Genomic DNA, 22,452 nt, shown 5'->3' on the forward strand with positions numbered 1-22,452 from the left:
GTTACACTTGCGCTTCCTAAGACATCTAGAACTCAAATTCAGATTAATTTAAGCTGTAATTCCTAGTGAGATCTATGACTCCTTGGAGACTTAAGGAACAGGATACACAGCGACAGTGTTACCGAGAAGCTTTGGGTTCTTTAAGGACAAACCTGTAATGAGTCACATTATTCCAATCCCACATATACTGCAAATTAGCTTATCTCACAGTTGTTTTGCAATTAACTTTTTACCCAAGGAAGGATTTTTGGGCAGAAGAATACTCCATTCTCAATACCAGAGTTGTTTAGAAATGAGTGGGTGTCACATTCGTAACGTTTGACTAATACCTCAGCTCCTCTCGCGGAGCTGTGTGCTGTCATTGCCGTCGAGAATCACCTCCGCTCTTTGTGTTCCTGGAGGCAGAAGAAATTGCCCTGTACACAGGGAATACTAAATGGCAATTGTGCTCATTTTAACGTGCCCTTTATAACATTTTGCTTTCACAATAGGATATTAGACTGAAATAATCAGAGAAAAGGGGTGCAGGGAAGCAGTCTCAATGAGCTCATCTAAGTTGGGAGCTTCCCAGGACATCCTCAGACTCTTGTTTTTCCCAGATTCACCAACCAATCCCTGTGCTGTGAACGCTTTTGAGCCTCCCTCTCACTCTTGTGTCTTTGCATGGGTTTCTAGACCCATTTCCCTTGTTGTTGGGTCAGGATACCCTGTCTCTGCAGTGTAGATGTGTTTCAGGGATGTCTGGGTAGCCTGAACCTCCATCCTGGCTTTTTGTGATTTTGCTATTTTGCTGAAATTCCCATCAAAGGTGGGCAGGTAACTCACAGGCAGACAGTGTTGCCAACTCCAATCATTTTACTGTAAGTCTCACAGTATTTGATTATTTTTTCCTTGTTGTCTGCCTCTCTGAGTCATTGCTATGTGAAAAACTAAAACCTCATTTTAAAAAATGGTAAATTTCTGGCTTTTGTGTCTCCAAAGAAAACATAATAAGAGGCAAATATCTAAATGCTAAAAATCAAAATGGAAGCACCAAAAATTGGGTTTGTTTAACATAAGAAATGAAGACTTGATTTATGATTTTGGATTCTTGGGGCTGGTAATGCTGGAGAACTCCCACCCGCTGCGAGCGAGGACTCGGTGGCCTCTGCCTGTAAGTAAATGCCTTTGGCCCAGGACTCGCCTCCATTCCCTCTCCCTGGCTCGGGGGAGGAATGATTGTCACTGATTGTCACTGCACGTGTGTCTGATCGAGCATGCAAGGTAGGTGTGCTTGTGCATGAGCATCTGTCATTCTATTAGAAATAATTGTTACCTTACCAAAAAAAAAAAGAAATTTGCATTCCTCTATTATAGAGCAAATTCAAGAAATTCAAGGCTTTTGGTCAGGGTAAAACTATTTCTTCCCTTTACTTCGTCTGCAGCTTTTAGCTGCTGTCAGTGGGAATCATTCCATGTGATAAAAGATGCCCAAGAGCTTCTCCTGGGCAACAAAGATGCTGAAGGGAGTGGAGCATCTCCCATGTGAGGAAAGGCTGAGGGAGCTGGGGCTCTGGAGCTGGAGGAGACTGAGGGGTGACCTCGTTAATGTTTACAGATATATAAAGGGTGAGTGTCAGGAGATTGGAGCCAGGCTCTTCTCTGTGACAACCAATGGTAGGACAAGTGGTATTGGGTACAAACTGGAACACAAAAGGTTCCACTTAAATTTGAGAAGAAACTTCTTCTCAGTGAGGGTGACAGACCCTGGACCAGGCTGCCCAGGGAGGTTGTGGAGTCTCCTACTCTGGAGACATTCAAACCCGCCTGGACACCTTCCTGTGTAACCTCATCTGGGTGTTCCTGCTCCGGCGGGGGGATTATTGGACTGGATGATCTTTCGAGGTCCCTTCCAGCCCCTGACATTCTGTGATTCTGTGATCTAACCCAGACAGGTCACTAGCTGCTGATCTGGCAGTTCTTTGGGCACACTGGTTACTCTCATATATGCTTTCTGAAAATTAAAATGAAAGTGTCTGCCCACAGCCCTGGAGGCAGACCATGATCATAGCCTGAACCGTAAAAGACAAAACCCTGGAGGTAAATATCAAGAGGTTAAAATTCTCTTTGAAGAAAATCCCGAGCTTTTATCTATAGCTGATATTTGATACGGGGTTGGCAAGAGGCTGAATGAGCGAATATACTAAAAGGTCAAGAATTGTCATTCTTGATACTCAATAATTGTTTTTATTTGTTCCAATCTGGTGCTTGCAAAAGAACGTTTGCTTTTAAATGTGACTGAAAACCTGATTTGGGGTGTGCGGTGACTCTGCATGTTCCTGTCTCATTATTGCGTTACCTGAAGGTGCTGGGGCGGAGGGGGAGTTAGAATCCTGGAATCATTAAGAGTTGTCTGATTGGTGGAGGTTTCATGACAAACTCAACTTTTGGTGGGCTCAGGCCAAGAAATGTAACTGGAGAGCGGCTCACACAGCTCATCTGTAGTGCCGCCTTCTACAGCTCGGCTGGATGAGAAGTGTTGGTCAAAATGGAATAGAGGTTATTGGAGATAGGGCTTCTGAAAAAGTCGTGATGTAATTAGGTGAGATCAGCCCCAAGAGCTTTGGTTGGTACTGAAGGCAAAATTTGTTATTTCCCTATTCATCTGACTTCAGAGAGTTTGATGTCCCGAGGTTTGGATAAAAGTAGATGAGCCTTATACTCACTAAAGGTTTGTTATACCTTAGGTCTCCGCTAAAGGTCTTTTAACCAAGTCCTTCTCAGTAGAAATCAGTGTTGTGGTCTTTTTCTTTCCTCCTTTTCTTCACAGCTGAGAGCTGTGTCCTGGTTGTTCAGCAGAAAGAGTATGATGACCATTTTGCTGCTGTAGGGCTGTATACTGCCATTAACCTGCAATATGATCCCACATTTTCTTCAAAGCAGGTCGTACAGAGCCAAATCAAGGTGCTTATCAAGCAGAATAGTCCCCTGGAGATTTTAGTTGCTTAATTCTTCATTCAGAGAGTTTTGCTGAAAATGTTAATATATCCCTGGTTCTGAGTTTATCAAGCATAAGGTGTTTGAGTGTGTGTATTTGTGTAAGGAATTTCCAGCCTCGACGCCTTTTTTAAAATGATGGTTTTGTATTTTTCCAAGCAGATGCCGGAGGAGCAGGCATTCTGTGTGTTTGTGAAAATAATGTATGACTACGGCTTGAGGGACCTCTACAGAAATAACTTTGAAGATCTCCATTGCAAATTTTTCCAGCTGGAGAAGCTAATGCAGGTGGGGCCAGGGTAACAAATTCTTCCACTTTTATAAATGGAATTACTGACACGAAGAAGAGATTAATGCTTTGCAAGCTACTTCACAACAAAGCCCCTCTCCTTTTAGAGGTGGAGTAGAACCAAAGCAGGGAAGCTTAATATCTGGATCCAAGCATTGCGAGTCAGATTTATTTCTAATGTATTTTGTCTTTTGTATACCAGTCTTGCTGCTAATCTTTGGATCCAAGTGGAGTAGGCACCTTGTTTGGTTGTTTTTCCCCCTCTCTGTGTTTGCTTATTCTCTTTCTTCCCTGTGTTGTGATGTTGCTTAGAGAGAATGTCTCTGTTCTATTAAGGCCAGAATATCTTTTGGGCTGCCACCACCAGTGTCCTACTTTCTGTGAATTATGTCGCTGGTTAAGAGGTCCGACATATCAGGACACCCTGCCGCTTATGAAATACGATTCTAGTGTAGGTCATTTTGTAGATTTTACTGTGTTTTCAATACGTTGTTCTTTTTTCAGATGGAATTATTTCATAGAGCAATTTAACATAAATAAGCAGCTGCAAGTTTTACACATTGTTGTTCTGACTAATAAGCAGTTACTAACAGTCCATTAAGGTTTGACCTGCGCTTCTGTGAGCACAGTGAAAGCGGCTGCTGGAGTCAGCTCCTACAGATGACCATATGCACCTCCGTGAGATAGATTAAAACCAAACAAAACAGACCACTGTTAATTTAATGATATTTTTTTTTCGGTTGTCAAATGGTGCCTATTTCCTACTTGGTGGAGTAGAATTACATAGTAATTAATTTGATACTTAACTTTGGCATATGGTCCTCTCAATATTTACATATGCTAACAAAGATTTCTACTTTATTAACTGAGTATTAATATATAAGCATTGTACAGTAGGATTATTAGTGTATGTTTTGTGCTGCTTATACATGTTCCTTGTTAGAGAAATTGTCTGCTGGAGTTGCTCTGTTGCTTTCAAGCTCCGCAAGGTGAACTCGTTGTTCTTGTATCTCGTGTTTTTTTAGCAGAAGCTTTTACAGCAAGACAGTGAAAGAATAACTTAAAAATATAGACGATGCGTGACATAGATTTCACAACCACTTTGCCTTTCAACTCTTGAAGTTTCTCAGTATAATCTCAGTACATTATTTGATACTGTGATAGAATCCACAGTACAGATACCTTACTGAAAACTGTAATCATGCGCACTGAAATTTATGAAGAAACGTATTTCCATCACTTAAAAGAAGCCAGGATTGGACTTTGTTGTGTTTTTCAGTGTTTAGCAACCTGGTACTTACTGGCAGCATAGATGATGACCTCGCATTAATGAGTAGTACTGAAGCATGTATGTTTTCCTTTTCTCCAGGAGCAGTTACCCGATTTGTACAGCCATTTCTCAGACCTCAATCTGGAAGCTCATATGTACGCATCCCAGTGGTTCCTCACTCTTTTTACTGCCAAGTTTCCACTCTGCATGGTCTTCCACATCATTGACTTACTACTCTGCGAGGTAAACATAGTCGAATCAGAAAGCCTTTCCTTCACCCCACAAATGTTTCCTCTCTTTTTATTTCGTTTTGTTGGAGTCATTGACTGTTTAATTTCAAAATGCGTGTAACTGAATTATGTAGAAACCATGGTTGTATTGGAGAGAAGCTGTTCGGTGAGATGCGGGTTTTAAAATTAGAACTGTGGATTGCCTCATTCTTTGCTAAAGGTTCTAATTAAGAATATCTGATGCACACATCTGTTCTTCATTTGATTTGATAAATAATTTATTCAAAGTTAGGAATTCTAATACCTAGTAGTAAAAGCCTAGCAGGCTTTTAGAGACAAAGCTCTCTAGATTGTCTGATTCAGTGCCCAAAGACAGCACAGGTATTGCAAGTTGCTTTATGGCCGGATATTAAACAAATAGTGAGAACTACCAAACAGCACAGTCGAATGAAGCTCTTTTTATTGTTTTACCCTATTTCAATAAGGAACGCGTTACTCCAGATACAAAATGGTGTGTTTTTGCATTGTAAACCTATCTGCACTTCCTTTGGAAAAACATAATAGATTGATAGTCTGGAATGTTTGTTTTAGTAAATTATTAGTACTTGCTTTTGTCACCAGGAAGTCAGGGCATCTGTGGAATTAAACCTGCTTTGGAACCTGCCACTGATTTCCTCTCTGGTTTAAATGGGTCACAAACATTTAAAAATAAAAAAAAAAGACAATTTTAATTTCAAAGGACTTAATGAGTATGAAACACTCTTGACTCTAGTTCATTCTGTTAATTTTTACTGTGAAGTATTTTACTTGCAAATTTTCAGGCTTGCTGCACGTCTTGATAGCATTTAGCATTAAATATTGTCCAGTACTCATAATGCAATCTTATTTTTTCTTAAGAATATTGCTTCTTCTGCATATTGGTGCTCAGTTACCAAAGAGGTAGGTTAATAACACCAGATATCCAAGTGAGTGTGAAAGGTAGTAATGGCAATTTCACATTTTCATATAAACATCTGAGCTCTCTTTCTTTCACAATGTCTTGATTATTTGAAGTAAGCAAACAGAAAAAGCAGAAAGGTTGTTAGTTTTTCTGCTCTTTGTCGTCTTCTCTGCAGAGATGGTCGTGCAGCAGATGAACACAATCCCTTGATCACTTTTGAGTCATTAGTTAATTTTCAGAATGAGCTTCTGGTGTGGATTTCCTCATTCTTTGTCAGTTCAGTTTATTACATCATTCTGATATTGATGTAGAGCTGCTCTCAGAAATAACCGTTGTAAGAGATCGTTTGTCAAGAAGTACAGAACCTCATTTCATAGTGGTGATTATTGTGATAGCGGCCTAGTTACATCCTGGCCAAAGCTCCTGCGCTTTTTATTGTATTAAACTTGATGATAAAATATGCTGAAGAAGTCTTTCAGTCATGCTTAATATAGATTTAATGTTTAGAATGAAAAAAATAGGAACAACTCTTAAAGCATTTGCATTCATCTCACATCTGGCAGTGTTTATCTCAGCGTGTCTGGAGGAGTTACTCTGGGAAAGAAGGTGAAAGAACCCCAGAAGAAAGTGAGAGAGTCTGCTAGAGAAAGGGAAACTTGTTAGTGTTTGTAGTCACATAAAGCTAAAGGAACCTCTTTTACAACAGCTAAAAATAAACTGAGAATGGTAAGAAAATGGATTTCAAGTGAGACGATACATACAGACATCTTGAGAAACAGTGGGGCAGCGCGTAGACAACACACTGAGGCGGCAGCGCAGGCCAGCGGAAAACCGCTCCGGAGATGCATGAGTCAACCCGCCTGAAGCGACAGGCGCTCCTGAGAACTGTGGGAGGAGCGTAGATTAAAAATATATTAAACTAAAAATCTACTTGGCCCTCATTATAGAAGAAAAATAAAATCTGAAGGCATATGGCCATAGACAGAATAAGAAAGAAGCCATTCCTAAATGGAGGACTGAAATCATACAGCAGAGCTGTCTGTCCAGGCAGCCTCCAGAAGGAGTAATGGAGCAGTCAAAAAAGAATGTTGTTCTGCATTTAATTGTTCTTTTCTTTATCTCTGAACAAACAGCATGCCTGTAATGCCGCAACTGGAAGGAGAAAAAACAGTTGCAGCTGCTACCAGTGGAATATATTCTTCTGCAAAAAAAAATCCTCAAAATCAAAAAGCTTTTGATGTGAACTGCCTTGTATTTTTAAAACAAGCTTCCAGCCTTCTCATTAATTTGTCATAGATACAGATGAATTTTAAATAGCCTTCAACTTCCTTCCTGACCGTGCTTTCTCCACATCCCTGTCCTGTCTGTCGGTGACAAAATGTTTACATCCTATGCAACTCTTTTATGAACAAAAAATATTGGGGGAAGAAAAACAACCGGAGCCATTGCTGAATGGGAGCTGCTAACTGGTCATTCCAAGGGACCCTCTCTGGTCCCCGTGAAAATATTGGAAGTGTTGGATGAACAATTGGTGTCAACCAAGAGTTTTTGGATGGGATTTGTCATTTTAGTTCTTGGCTGTGGCTGGAAGAGTGAAATTGGTCCTTGTAGATATTCTTTAACTCTCAATGCAGAGAGGACAGATTCCTGTTGGAAACGCTGGAGTTGTGCAGGTAGCCAGGGAGGTACGCTGCCTCACCTAGGAAAAAATAGTTACATTTATGATGGGAATTACGTTTTATTGAGAAATTTTTTAAATCCCATCAAAGCTCGTGTCATTACGGCTGAGGTCTTTTTATCATTTTCTCATTAAATATGACTTGATAGAAGGAACTATTGTATTTAAATTTATACAAATTTGGGACTTGCTGTGGTTCTCTATGTCACTGAATTCTTTTATCCCATTGTCTTCCTCTGACCTTCTTTATTTTTAAGCTTTCTTCAGGCTGTCGAGAATGTGGTTCAATGCCCAAATTACCCAAATTTCCAGTGGCCTAAGAATATTGTCTCAGTAGGAGAGAATTTGTTATTCAACCTCACCTAGTAATGAAATGGTTTGGAATTCTTTGTATTTCCTATGACAGAAGCTTGAAGAAAATTTTGGACTTGGAGGCTCCACAGTGCCATGGTACATATTTTAAGGCTCAATACTTTGCCTGTAATAAAACCACAAGCCTCCTGATGCAGTTGAACATTTTCATGTGATTACAGCAAACTGCGTGTTTTTGAGCCCGGCTACGTAGATCAATTTTCACGTCAGCATCAGCTGAAGATCGTTCTACAATGTTCCTTTGAGCTGCCTGTTTCAACTGCTTTATTTGTCTCCTCTCCTGTTGCTATTTCTGTTTGCATTGAAGAACAACTTTGTTGATGAAATTCAGAGTTGTATTTGGACCTGTCAGTCTTATCCATCAATATGACATGATGTTATTGAACACTTGGTGAGCCTGCTCTGTTTTGCTGTCTCCTTTTGTTCCATTTTGAATTATTTATTTAAAGTCATGCTCAGAAATAGCGACTTGTCTAGGTAAAGCGTGTGTTGCTTAGATAGAGCTGTCCCCGGTGCAACACCTGCACCTGGGTGTTGACATTTAAATTCATTTTGCATTTTAAAATTTACAATTTAAGATGAAAATATGTGTTTTGAAAGCACTAATAAGTGACCTTCAGTAGGCATTTAGAAGAGGGGGGAAAAAAACAACAACCAAACCCACAAACCAGTTGGCAGACAATTTATAAGCAATTCTTAAATTTCTGTTATTTTCTCTGCTTAAAAAAGCAAAATATTTTAACCGGTTGTGATATATACAATGCTGCCTAAACTGAAGGAGATTGAAAGCTCAAGCTGTCATTCCATTCCTAACCTAGAATTTGGGGATGCTATTGGTAACCTCCATGTTAAGTCAATCTGGCTATTTTCATGTGCAGTTCTTGGGGATATAAAATACTTGAGAATTCTGCTTCTCTCCTTTTAGGGAGTGTATAAAAAACCCTATTACACGCTGCCTTTTCTGCACTGGCTCAGATATTTGTATATTTTAGTCTCAGTAATTTGTCTCATTACAAACATTAATAGTTTGACTGCTAAGATGCTGCTCTGTGATCAACACTGAATAGAAGGGGATGCAACTGATTAACAGTTTTGAATATGAAATAATTTAATGTTGTCTAATATAGCCAATAACAGACAAGTGAAACTGCCTTTCACAGGACCACACAACAGCATAGGGGAAGAAGTGGGAACTGAAAGCCACCCTGTTTCCCTGAAAATGAGACAGGGTCTTGTATTAATTTTTGCTCCAAATCTTATTACTTTTTGTACATGTACAGGTGCATGGACAGTATTTAAATTTACTTCTTTTATTAACTGTAACTAGGACTTAGTTTTGGAGTAGGGCTTATATTTCAAGCATCCTCAAACATCCTGAAAAATCATGCTCGGCCTTATTTTCGGGATAGATCTTATTTTCAGGGAAACAGCGTACATACCATCATTCCGTGGCCTTTGTTGATCAACTATTGCATTCAGAACTTCGTATGAAATAACTTCTATAATCAATTTTGAGAAACTATCTGTGATAACGAAGACTGATGGGTGTTTTTAAGCATCTTTTACACTGTGAGTGGCTCGGTGCTGGTAGGCGAGCACCTAGTGATAGTAAAAATGCGGCACCACGTTGTGTAGATGTGCTCCCCGGGAGCGCTGCTTCCTAATGAAATAATGAAAATCTTACAAGAATTATAACTATTGGCGCTGAAGATTTGATTTCTGTCTTACGCGTGTCTTGCTGAAGGATGGATGTGCCAGGAAACACTGCGCCGTATGGTATCGCTCAGACGATAAGGCCGCTCGTCTCTGCGTGTTCGTACTAACGGAGTAGTAGATACCGTAATAGGCTGCTATTTTTTATCCATCACTGTCAAATACTTCTGTGATGCCTCCAACAGAGTTGAGAAAGAGCAGATTAACATTTTAATTTATTAAACTTCCTCAGGAATTGAGTCAGGAACAAGCCCACTTCCTCTGTAAATCTGTGCTCAGATGAAATGTGAATTACATAAAATATTGTGCACAGTTGTTTATCTTCCTCAGATCTATAGGGGAAGAAAAATTGAACTTTTTAAAATCAGCTGGTTTTGACACATTGTCTGCATTTGTTAACCCTCCCAGTTATGAATGTTTCAATAAATCTTACAAAACATCAGATTGGGCTTGCTGGAAATGAAACCTCTCTTAGTAACAGCATATGAAAAGCTAGGCTCAAATTCCAAGTAGGTACAGGTCTGTGCTGAAACTGCCTGCGTTATTTCGCTAATATTTGCAGAAGTAAAGTCAATGTCATACATGGGAGTTGGAAAAGGCTGGAGGGGGTGTTTGTGTTCCTCCTGATGAATTCAGGTGCTTAGACTTTGGCATTTCGACTGTGTCTTTCCTCCTCTCCATTGCTCTTTGCATTACACCTGCTAGAGAGCTCAGTCTCTCTCCGAAATCTTTACATGAAACAGCAGTGGCTGATAAAGAGACTGGAAAGGTTTTATTTCCAAGACTGGTATCTTGTAATTAGTTTAAGAAGCAAGAGAATAGGTTATCTCTCAGACTCCAGATAGAAGACCAGAATTTGAACATGCGTGTCCAGCGGTAATGCTGGTTTGCTACATTCAAGCATCTGTGGACATGTCAATCATAATCTTTTTTGTTGCAAAAACCTGAGGTCTGCAATGGAGTTTGCTCAGGTTTTCTGGCCCTGGATGTTTCGCTTCTGTGTATTTAGATGAGTTATTTAAAGCCATGCTAAAAGGAATTTTATCATCGTTTATCTGATGACTCCAGCTGTATTCTACTAGTTTTTCTTTTCAGTACTAGAACAGAAATTAAAGTAAAAAGACAGAAAAAAGGATGCAGTATTTGACTGTATGTTTGATGGATGAGGAACTTATTTTAAAGTTTTTGTGTATGCGTCTTTAAAACTTTCAGATTGTAATGATAAAGAATTCAAAGTTGTTTTCAAACTGAAGGTCATAAGTGTAGGTGTTGGGATATGAAATTTCAATCAACAGCAGAAATTTTTGAGGTATCTAATGCAGTGTTGTGTATTGCCACAGGGACAGGGGAACACCAAATGCTCTGTTAACTTTTAAAGCTACACAGAGTTTATAAGAATTCAAGCTTGGACTGAGAAAGGTATTTTAATAGAGTACATCTAAGATGTTCTTGGAGAGCCGCAGGGTTTAATATAACGCTTTATACTATGTTGTCCAGCTGTTCCTGTGAGCATCTGTAATTTATGTATCTTCTGTTCAGAGCTACAGCTTGTTTATCCCAAAAATAACAAGGCTGGTGATAAATACTCAGCGTGAGCAAAGAAAACACAGTCTCACAACAATCTGCAATTCAAGATAACTTCTGTGAACAGAAGGTACCTTTTTGGTGATGCCGATAAATGTTGTTGGTCCTAAAATGCTGAGGCTGCTTCCGTTTCAGAAAATGCTTTAAGATATAGGTGACAAGTTACAGAAGATGAGGGACCTAAATGAGTGATCTGGTTTATGCCTTCGAGGGGAGTGACATCTGATGCCATGTCACAGCCTGTCTCTGAATTACTTTCCCCATTGCGACTGAAATATTTCAGCCACTTAGTAGTTGATGTGCACTTGGTTGGTTTTTCTAGGAATACAGTAAGTTTCCATAATGCTTACTTAACACCAGTGCCATCTGCTGTATTTGAATAGCAGCATGTTCCAAAGCAGTCTTGGCAGTCCTCAAAAACGCTTCAGAAATAACTGAAGGAAAGCATCACAAATGGGAGAGAGATATTCCATGAGCAAATCCAGAAAACTAAGCTAATTTGGGGACTGTTTTTTAAAAACAGGGTGGTGCAGGCTGTCTCTGCCAAAACACCTTCCATTAATTTGTGCTTGGAATCTGAGGCCACACTAAATTTCCAAAGTACAGCACTGTGGTGCAGAAGCAAAAGAGAGAAGGGAGAAGAAAATTTTGCCCCTGAGGGTGATGAGAGCCTGGCCCAGGTTGCCCAGAGAGATGGTGGATGAACCATCCCTGGAGACATCCCAGGCCAGGCTGGATGGGGCTCTGAGCAACCGGAGCTGGTGAAGATGTCCCTGCTCATGGCAGGGGTGGCACTGGGGGAGCTTCAAAGGTCCCTTCAACCCAAACTATTCTGTGATTCTAAAGCGAAGAGTGACTGCTGAGCAGGGGATCAGATGGAGAGCAAGGAAGCAGGACCGTGGATTCAACGTGGGCACGAATTGTGTTACGTGACCACATGTAGAGGGGCAGGGAGATAAGGTTCTCTGTCAGGAGATGTTCTGAACTCCTCACCTTGTATCCTCTCAAGGAGACTGGGCACTGGAAGATTCTGGACATTTCTCACAGCCATTCTCTGTTTCCATACGAGAGCTGGCAGACCCGTCTTATCTACAGAGATACGAGGCCTTTCTTTCTGTCCTCATCGTATGTGGATGGTGAGGCCCTTGATGCCTAGTGTGTGTTCAGGCCCCCTTCATTGTCCTCCTATTAATCAGGTTTGGAAAGAGGGAAAGGAATGTCTAAAGCCCCTGTAATTTAAACCTCTGAAAACCAGGAAAGTGGTCTTATTATATGGCCTGGTTAGGCAAACGGAGAAAGCACGCTGCCAGGCCCTAACCAGCTGCCTGCGATTTAGGAACAGGCCGCTACAGAAATACCCCATGTCAGGGAGCAGTTTGATATGTGCAAGTGATTTAAAGTTAGTTTTTATCCTGTGAGAACAGTCACAGAAGCTGGAGAGGAAAAAGCACTAATCTCATAGCACTCTTTACCTTCAATCTGCTGTAGCAACATCTCAGCAGCAAATTAGTGGAAATCACCCACAACATGTAAACATTCACTAGCACTCCTAAATCCCATTCATTTCTGTTGAAAGCAACCAACCAACCAAAATTTCATGTGAAATCATACTAATGCAGGTTTATGGTTGCGTGGTAGTATTATTTATTGTGTGCCTTTTCATGCTGCAAAATACAGAGAAGTGACACAATAAATACTGAACCCCACGGTGCCATTTTTACCATTTCCCTGGTACCTGTTTATCTAATAATTCAGTCAAGTAGTTTTAATTTGGTTTGTTTAGTATTCACAGCATCATAGTATCAAGATGAGGATTCCTGTATTTTCTTTTCTTCTTTCTTGTGTTATGACGTTTCCTGTTGTGAGTTTTTGCAGTAAGCAATGTCTATGGAGCCACAGGGGGAACCCAGTATGAGAGGCTGGCAATACCTCATACATTAACAGCAAGATCTCTGTGCAATTTGCTTTTTCTTTTTTTTCTGTCTAACATAACTGTTTAGCAAGCAAACTGTATCTGTTGCTCATACAAAGCTTGCTGGTTTATGTTGTGCCTTATTTGAATGAGAGTTAACCTTTCTTTGCCTTAGTTGTCTTGTCATTGGACTAGAATAAATGTACAAGATGTACAAACTGTATCTGAGGAAAAGATGTTAATTAACGTGCGTATCCCTGCAGAGCGTGGTCCAAGTCTGCCTTACTTAAAAGGGAAAATTGAGCGTCAGACCCATATATTTATGTTGTCAGCAAAATACATACATTTGTGACATTCCTAAAGTTTATTGTGTGCTCTCAACATATTAGAGTTGCCAAACGAATGTTTTGCTGGAAGCAATCCAAAACATAAATAGAATTTTAATTCTCCTTTAGAGTTTGTAACCCCAATTACCCTCTGTAGCTCTTTTGAAAGAGTGTGCAACTGAACACATAATTATGAAACACTTTCGAATTATGAAACAATGTCAAATTAACTTCAGCTGAATAGCTAATCTCTCCTAAAAAAAAAATTCACTTGTTAGAAAGCTGGAACAGATTAACTTGTTCTCCTGATTGCACATCATGCGAGCCTTGAGACTTCTCAGACCTTGAAGAGCTGCTCACCTGATTTTCACATTTATCTTCTTTACCTGGTGCTGAGTGAATATTGTATCAGGATCTTCACTTTTTCCTCGTACATGTCATGCATACCTAGGAGCAAAACCACAGATAAGGCACTAACTTTAAATGAATTTTCTGTATATTTTTAAGAGATTAATTTCCTATTGTTTGTGAAAATGATGCCCTGTAACCAGAGGAAGGTCTGTCAGATGGTCTGGGTTGGAGAGGGAGAAGTGCCAGTATTTAATACACCCTACCTTCTCCCAAGGCTTCCGTCATTAAAGAGAAGCTTTAAAACAGGAGATAAATTCCACAGTTGTCCCCCATGCAAATGCTGTGCAGGTACTAGTTGATTTAATAGTTTGTCTTGACTCTTGTGTCAGCTCCACACTTGGCTGTTGACCTTTGCCAGTTCCAAGTTATTAGTTTCTGCCCTGTAACTCCTTTTTTTCCAGTCTCTGGGTAGATTTGCTGGGTCAGATAGATAGATACACCTCCTCCCTTCTAAAGGAAACCACGAGCATCCTTTCTGGCACAGAGGTCTCACTCATTACAAACTGGATAGTACAAAATCTGATTTTTACCATTCTCTGTTTGCTGTCCGTTGTTCCTAATCTTTTCAGGCCTTTTTGAATGTCATTTTGTATCAAAGTGCAGAGGGACTCAAACTGAGGACTCCTTAAAGAGAGCTTCTATGTGCAGAAGGAATCTTGGCCTCAGAGGGGGTTAAGGAACTGTGAAAATCTTTCACTAGAAGAGAGTTACCATAATGAGATTCCCACTTATTTTCAGCCAGCCTTAATTTCAGTGCACATGTATCATTTGCAAGTTGAAGTGTTTCATTTTTACGGTCTTACGAGATGTACTTTCGCTGTTTTGCCCATGAGAATGTTAGCTACAAACTGGAAATGACCGTCTTTTGACATTTCATCCGACCAAGTGCATGTTTCTGTGAAGCCTAATCTTAGTGAGTTAAATGGTGACCTACTGGGTGGTGAGTGTTCATCCCAGTAGGTGTAAAAGGGTTCTTCTCCAAAACTGTGCTCTTTCTTCCTGAGTAAGTGCTGCCCTATGGAGGTCTTTATAGGACAGAGAACAATCAGCGTGGCAGTCAGCAGGAGCCATAAGGAGGATGTACGACAGCGCAAACTCTAAATTTTTCCCTTTCTTGACCCTTAACTTACCATCTTGACTGCAGAGTAGTCAAGAGTTCATACAATAGTTTGGGTTGGAAGGACCTTCAAAGCTTATTGAGTCCCACCCCTGCCATGAGCAGGGGCATCTTCACCAGCTCAGGTTGCTCAGAGCCCCGTCCAGCCTGGCCTGGGATGTCTCCAGGGATGGTTCATCCACCACCTCTCTCGGCAACCTGGGCCAGGCTCTCACCACCCTTAGGGGCAAAAATTCCTTCCTCATGTCCAGCCTGAATCTCCCCTGCATTAGTTTAAAACCATCACCCCTTGTCCTGTTGCAGCAGGCCCTGCTCAAAAGTCTGTCCCCATCTTTCTTATCGACCCCTTTTAAGTACAGAAAGGCCACAATAAGGTCTCCCTGGAGCTTCTCTTCTCCAGCTGAACACCCCAACTCTCTCAGCCTGTCCTCCCAGCAGAGCTGTTCCAGCCTCAGATCATTTCTGTGGCTTCTCTGGCCCCTCTCCAGCAGGTCCCTGTCTGTCCTGGTTTTATTAAAAACAAGTTTCTCTTTTAGTGAATTTGCCTGTCAGCTAAAGCTCTCATATTGGTTGCATTTTCCTGGAAAACCAGATACATGTTTTGGTAAACACAGCAATGGAATGCGAGGTTATTGATAACAATTCATGCACATCTCAGGAGAGGGGCAACAAGAAACAGGTGACCAAGAAACTGACCAATGGAGTATAACATCCCATTCACGTGAATACTTTGTATAAAAGTGGGAGATCACGAGGATCTCATCCCTTTTCCTTATGTCAACATTAGGAGAGGACCTTGCTAGTCATCCCTGCGAACTGAGGCCTAGTGACAGACTGAATCCAGCTCCGGTTGGCTGCAGAGTCCAATCCAGGACTTTGGTGGCCGGCTCTGCAGTTGCTGGGATTTTCAAGATTGGTTTTGTATATTTTGTATTATTTTCTCTATTCTTATTAGTAGCATTAGTAAAACATTTTTAATTCTTCCAACTCTCTTCTCTCTGTCCTTCTTTCCCTTCCGATTGCCTGTCCTTAGTGGGAAGAGGGGGCTACCAATTCATCTGCCACAGTTTTATTGTCACCCCGCAGTCAAAACCTCTACACCTGTGCTGAGGACCCAGAGCTGGATGCAGCACCCTTCTAAAGATCATTTAAAAATCTTTTTAATGATCTCTTAAAGAGTCATCTGCTTTGTGATGGGCTTGTTCCTTCTCCAGAACTCCTGAGCTTAATGAGATCTGCTAAAACACTCAAGGCCTCTACATAAGATTAAGAGGCGTCTTAAATTTAACATCTGTTGGAAAATAAAAAAGACACTGTGCAGATGCTGAACTGGGCAGATAAGGCTCTAGGAGAGGCTGTCAAAGAACATGCTGGTGTTGTGCAGAAGGGCAGTTGCAGGCTGGGTGGAGGATGATGTTTCTGAGGCTGCAACTCCTCCTTCCTTCACTCTGTAGCAGCAAAGCCTCTCAGGTTGAAAACCAAGAGAATGGCCACATAATTGAGGAGCGATGTGACATGATGACAAGCCCTTAACCATTCCTGTCCTCTTAGCACAGTTCTTGTCTAGTAAGCATATTTTTTTAGCTCTGACTGGTTTATATTAAAAAATAACAACTGTTTAGGTAATTATGAACAACTTCCACATTTGCAAATTTTTTAAAACATTAAGATGAAATCTGCATGATATTAAAGCATTTATTTCCAAATGCCTAGTTAAACAGATGACCTTTGATTTTAAAAAGTAATTATCCAAAACTTATTTAATATGGACTCTCTTCTCTTTCCCCCTGTGGATGATTTGTATGTACTTTCATGTTTCCATTATAGAATTGCTAGAGGGACATGACAAGCCATGATTTATGTGTCTGGTGCACATTGGTATTTTTGGTCCTTGTTCTAAAATAGATTAAGAAGTTTAAGCTGAATCTTATAAATCAGCATGTGGCAAATGAAGTAGGTTTTTATAGAAGGGATTGTGGAAAAATGAGCTGAGCCTCCTTGTTCGTAATCATAACCATGAAACTTGGCTAAGTCAGCCTTGCCCGCATTACAAAACAATCACCCGTGAGCTGCCCCTTGCCTGGTGGGGCAAAAAAAGAGCTGGGGATCCTTAAGGCAGGAGGTTTTGCTATCTGTGTGAGGAGTGATCATGTAAGAACAGTGCCAAGGGAGAGCTGGATTACTTGGACTTCAGAAATGATGTGAGTTTCAGGCAGGGCAGAAAAAAATATAGAAAATAAATGGAAACTGGGTGTGTTACATGTTGGTTGGTTGTGGGTTTTTTGTGGGTTTTTTTGTTTGTTTGGTTGTTTTTTGTGTGTTTTTTTTTTTTTCCTTGTAGTGCTATAAAATAGACAGGACACTAATTGCTCAGTAATCCCACAGTTGCACATAGTGGTCCTAGTGAGAAAATAATAAAATTGGATCAACCAGTTAGTTAATAAGAAAACAACCAGTTAGTTAAAAAGAAAAGACAATATGTGTGCTGGCTTGTAGTTATTACTCTTATTTATAGTGTGTACATTCATACCAAATCCTCCCTGGTAGGAAGTGAAAGTTGTTAAATGTCATGACTGTGTGGAATTAACTGGGGGCTTCAGATTGATACTTGGAATAAAACTGAGAGTACTATAAACTTCATTTTCCACTGCTGGTGCTCCAGTATTATCAGCGTCATGTCTGAAATTCACAACCAGACATTCTTGTATTAAAATGAGGTATAAAAAGCAATATAACTGTTGTCGTACTTGAAATATTTGTTATCCCGTTTGGAAGAAAAGATTCCTGTAAATGAGCTGAAGTTCAGTCTTGCTACAATTGTGACCTCTAGTGGAAAAAGTCAGTTTGTTACCATAACGATAACGCATCGAATTGCAGAGTAATTCACAGAATGTTGCAATATTCATTATGTGTAATGTCGTAGCATTTCCAAGACTCATTAATGGTAGAATCCCTTCAAGGTGGCATCCTATCCATATAAAAAAAAAAAGAAAGTTTCTTCCCAAGGATGCCTCTGAAAAGTCTCTGCAGATTTGTATAAAAGCCGATTTTTACAGAAATACGGTCTCGGGTTTCAGGAAGAAGTTTGGAAAAACACTCAATTGCAGAAGCAGAAATTTCTTGGAGAAAATTCCTTTGCAAAAAGTCCTGTTACCCCACAACAATTTGTATTGCGGTGACTGTATCACTTGTGTGCAAATCTGTTGAGTCACTTTTAGATACCAGCTCTGAAGGACATTGTAAGTAAAGATTTATCATGCCGTGATTATCAGGCAGGCAGGAAGATTTGTAAAATACGATCTAGGAAAACAGTCTGAACACAAAGTACATAATACAGCAAACATGGTATTTTTCATATTTGGATGAACACAAAGGCATTTGTAATCTAAAATAAGCAAGATTTGGAGAGTCTCTTCCATCAGTAGAGGCTGCCCGGGCTGCATTTCCAAACAGGACCCCAGGAGCAGTTTCATTCAGGCTGCTCCAAAGGAGCCTCGTTCAGGGGACTTTCCTCTGAAAAAATCTTGAGGTCTTTGTTGTCAAAATGAAAAGAAGTTGAATAGGAGCAGAGGAGTGGTATTTCATATTTTTATATAGAACAAGTGAAAATGTAGCCTTTTCCACCCCTCTGTAGTAAATCAGTGGAGCGGTTTTTGCTTTCTTTGATTTTTTTTTTTAAATAATCAGACGTTGCCATTTTATTATTTACTAAATGGATTTCTTTGCGCTTGTTTTGCCAGCTTTTATAAACTAGAAAGCAGACTACTTGATATAGACATCAATTTGCTTGACCTATGAAATGGTTTTGATTTTTGGTTGAGAACAGAAAAGAGGTGTATTTTGTACTTGATTTTGTGTGTCTGTGTGGCTTTTGTTGTTGTTTTGTTTTAATTTAAGCATGAAAGATTGTACGTGATTAATGAAAGCTAAGCTCAGTTACTTGGCAAAAATCCTATCAACTAGAATATTTATTACATTCTCTTGATGCTCTGCTTGTTACAACATTCTGCACCGTTCATGAAAACCAGCATTGATGGGTATGAAATGATGGAGGGATGTCCCGTCACACCCAGAGCAACCGATGGCTTGAACAGTGAGATTCCAAAAGCTCCAAAGAGCCGTCGTCTTCCCTGGATGGGAGTTTGGAAGTTGCCTTGGGGCTTTAATGCTGAACTTTGAAGTGTAGCAGGGAAAAGAGAAGCATTCCCCGGGGATTTACAGCATCTCCTTATGATGCCACGTGGAAATAAGTAATGGAGAAAAGAGATTTGTATGCTGGGACTGATTGAAGTCTTTTTCTTCTTATTTTCAGGGTATGAACATCATCTTCCACGTAGCCTTGGCTCTTTTAAAGGTAAGTCATTGATTAGAAGGTTTTTAAATTGTATTTTAATAAACTGTAGGGAATATTTTCATAGCTTAATATATCGTGTCTAAGGGAACAATAACAGTGGTACCTCTGGAGGAAGGAACAGAGGAGAAATATCCTCTATTTGGATACAGACGTCTTCAAAACTGTGCTTACAGTAGATCTGTTTTTATTAAAGTTAATCATGTCATAAAGTTCCTGGAACGAGTGCAGTCTAAGGATTTAAATGTCTCATGTGTAATTACTATTAAGAAAACAACTTCCATTCCACAGCATATTTGTTTTGTGGCTGGGTTCTTTCATATAAATACTTAAGAAATGTGAGCGGATATTATTTGGTATCAAATGTATTTGTAATGTCAGGAGAGGAATAGAAGGATTTTATAATATGAGGAACTTCTGCCTTTGGCTGCAACACACAATTTACCTAAATAAATAAACCCATTAACTTACAGGTAAAGCATTGGCCCTTTTGATGCCAGTGAGACAGTTCCAAGTTAACTTACATTAACCTCCACAGGCTGGCACTGGTTGAAATCTGGTCCACGTGCAGGCACGTGCTGTGGAATTTGAAATAACTCCTTTGGTTGGAATATAATTTGACCTCAATAATTCAGGTTAAAGCACAGGGTAGAGCAGCCTGTCACTCCTGACACAACCACCCCATAACATGGGCACAGACCAGTATCGTCTGACTGTTGCTTGTCCTCCAGCGTGTGTTCCCAGCAAACAGCTACTAGTTGAGCTGTTCGGTAAAGGATAATTCTCAGAGACTCAATTTCTGCAGCACAAAGTCCGGCAGCAAAAATGCTCCACACCAAGAGTGCGTATGTGTATATATGTTTATATATATATATATGCTGCTGCTGTGAACAGAGCAATTGAAAATTTCAAAACACATATATTTTCATTTAAGGGTAAGTAACTTCAGTGAAGTACATCAGTGTAGGTATGAGATAGTATGTAGTGTAATGGTAAAGAAATGTCCGAAATAACTTGTGTTTTGCACTAACACAGTTAATGTGTCAAATGGTGTTGTGACTTTCTGTGACACATGAGTATACGTATGAAATGCATTCACCTATAAACAGGGAATTTGTTTAATGTATGTTCCCAGGAAGTGCTTCTACACAAATATAAATTTGTAAAAAGCGGGGGGAAGTGTGTGCTGTTTTCTTTCTTTTTCATATTTTCTTTGCAACTATGGGGGCTTGTTAGTCTTCTGGGTTTAAGACCACTATGGCTAAAGGGAAATCTAAGAGGTTATGGCATGATAGATAGTAAAGAAGCAAACCGAACATCCAAGCAACATGCAACAGGTAATGCTGCCACAGGAGCAGGAACAGGTTCTGAAAAGAGGTAGAAATACCAGCTTATAGATCTTAAAACACCTCAGGGTTCCTGCTGCTGCTGGTCTGAACGGTTCAGCTGAGCTGAGCAGCAGAACAACTGCTTAGAAAACGTGGCAAGGGTTGCAAAGGACTAAAATAAGGCCTTAACTCATGGATGTTCTGTTGCAAATAGGGGTTTTCCTTTGCATTGAATGATTAACCCAATTTCCTTGAACAGAAAGTGCTTAATCTTGTTCATTTGATATATGATCTACAACATGCTGTTTATCCAGTTGAACATTTCTCTTTGGCTATTCCAGAAGAAGAAAATTCAAGACAGTATTTTGTCAGTCTTATTATAACTATTTTCAAATTTTAAGAGTTTTAAGAAGGGGGTTTAATTCTCCTTATATCAGTTCTTCTATTATATATACACACACATATATATATACACACATATATATATACACACACACACATATATATATATGCAATATGCCATATATGCCTGTTCTGGCAGTAATGGGCTCAAAATGATGGTACGGGAGGTGTCCTGAGAAAGTGTTTCTGTATTGCAGTCAAAAACAAGTATAAGGGAAATAAAGTAAGAAAAGATTCCAAGTCGGAAACACTCACCTAAGAGCACAGTTCCATATTGGTACAAAGATGGAGCTGATGGTTATGGACAATCGAATCAGCGTGTGATTTGCTGTCAGTGGGAATTGCTGTTCTGTTAGGGAAGAAAATAATTTTGTACTCTGAGACCTGAAGTAATCTTTTTTCCCCCTCATAATCACTCCTAATTATTAGAAACAAAATGGTTTAGCATACCTGTGTTTTTAAATTAGAGAAATTGAATGTGTGTGCCGCAGATCAACCACTTTAAAAAACATGTGTTTCTTGTTTCTCTCTGATTCTGAAGCGAGTGAAAACTACTCCTAAGGATTTGTTCTTTGTTAAAACAGAGCATTTGTTCTCTCATCCGCAATCTTTGTGATTATTTTTAATTTGGATGAGGGAATCCGTCACCAGTGGAACATTGGAACCTTCACTGTACAAATGCTGTTTTCCTCACTGCTTTGTGAAGCGTGTGCCTCACAGTCCCTCATTAAATAGCAGCAGAATAGAAGGTTTTATCTGGAACTCCTTTTACTCCATGCAGTTTCTCACTGTTACAACCAGCTGCTCCTATTCCAAGTGAATGCTCGTTAGTTTTGAAATGACAGCACTACTTCTGTGACCAATTACCCGAGACATCTTGATGCAGTCATCTTTGGAAAATAAACATGTATTTAAGCCACGAGGGGAATCCTTTCCCTTTCCCACATTCCGAATATGATTGTAGCAATGAGCAGCTAGAGGATTAAACCTCTTTAGCTATGGAGACCGTAATTTGTAATAGGGCATTAATCTGATTTCTTATCAAAGGAAAAGCACGGTCTTTTCTTTCTCCAGCATCCAAGTGTTGTATTTTCTAATGCATGTCAGTGCTTTCCGCGTACTCCACAGTGTGCTCACGGTCGGCCCTCCAGCTGGTGGCAGTGTATTTTACACTTGGATATTAATCACTCAGTTACGTCGTGGAGAGACTGCACCTGAATTAACGTTTAGTAAGCTGAGCTGATAGAAAACCAACTCCCTCGCCTTTCATTTTCTGAGCAGCAGAAAGTATAGTGAAGCACTGGGCTGTGAAAAGAACTCCAGTGTTGGAAAAGGCAGCGTAGAAAACCTGGGTTTAGAACAACTCGACAAACAAAATTGGTATTTTGATTTATAAAATCCCAAATCAGACCATTAATTGAGAATGACAGAGGAGAGTGTCCCATTCTGGTGCCAGCATGTCCTGTCCCCTTGGGCATCAACTGCTTGATTTCTTTGTTGGAAATTTAAAAGTAAGCATTAAAATGTTCACATATGCTAAAAAAAAAAGAAGA

The 22,452-nt window shown here is 39.9% G+C and overlaps 1 protein-coding gene across 3 annotated transcripts in view; it reads left to right on the forward strand.

Moving 5' to 3' along the window:
* The window catches only part of RABGAP1L (RAB GTPase activating protein 1 like), a gene marked incomplete at its 5' end in the record, with an annotated part of 227,171 nt that overhangs the window by 136,650 nt on the left and 68,069 nt on the right, over positions 1-22,452 (forward strand). For all 3 annotated transcript variants that reach the window (XM_082054685.1, XM_082054683.1, XM_082054684.1), the window contains 3 exons: positions 3,139-3,264; positions 4,635-4,778; positions 19,131-19,172. In XM_082054685.1, coding sequence (XP_081910811.1) covers positions 3,139-3,264; positions 4,635-4,778; positions 19,131-19,172 — 312 coding nt within the window. The remainder of the gene's footprint in view (positions 1-3,138; positions 3,265-4,634; positions 4,779-19,130; positions 19,173-22,452) is intronic.

This window comes from Streptopelia decaocto, assembly GCF_964273445.1.
Source record: "Streptopelia decaocto genome assembly, chromosome: 5".
Lineage (NCBI taxonomy): Eukaryota > Metazoa > Chordata > Aves > Columbiformes > Columbidae > Streptopelia > Streptopelia decaocto.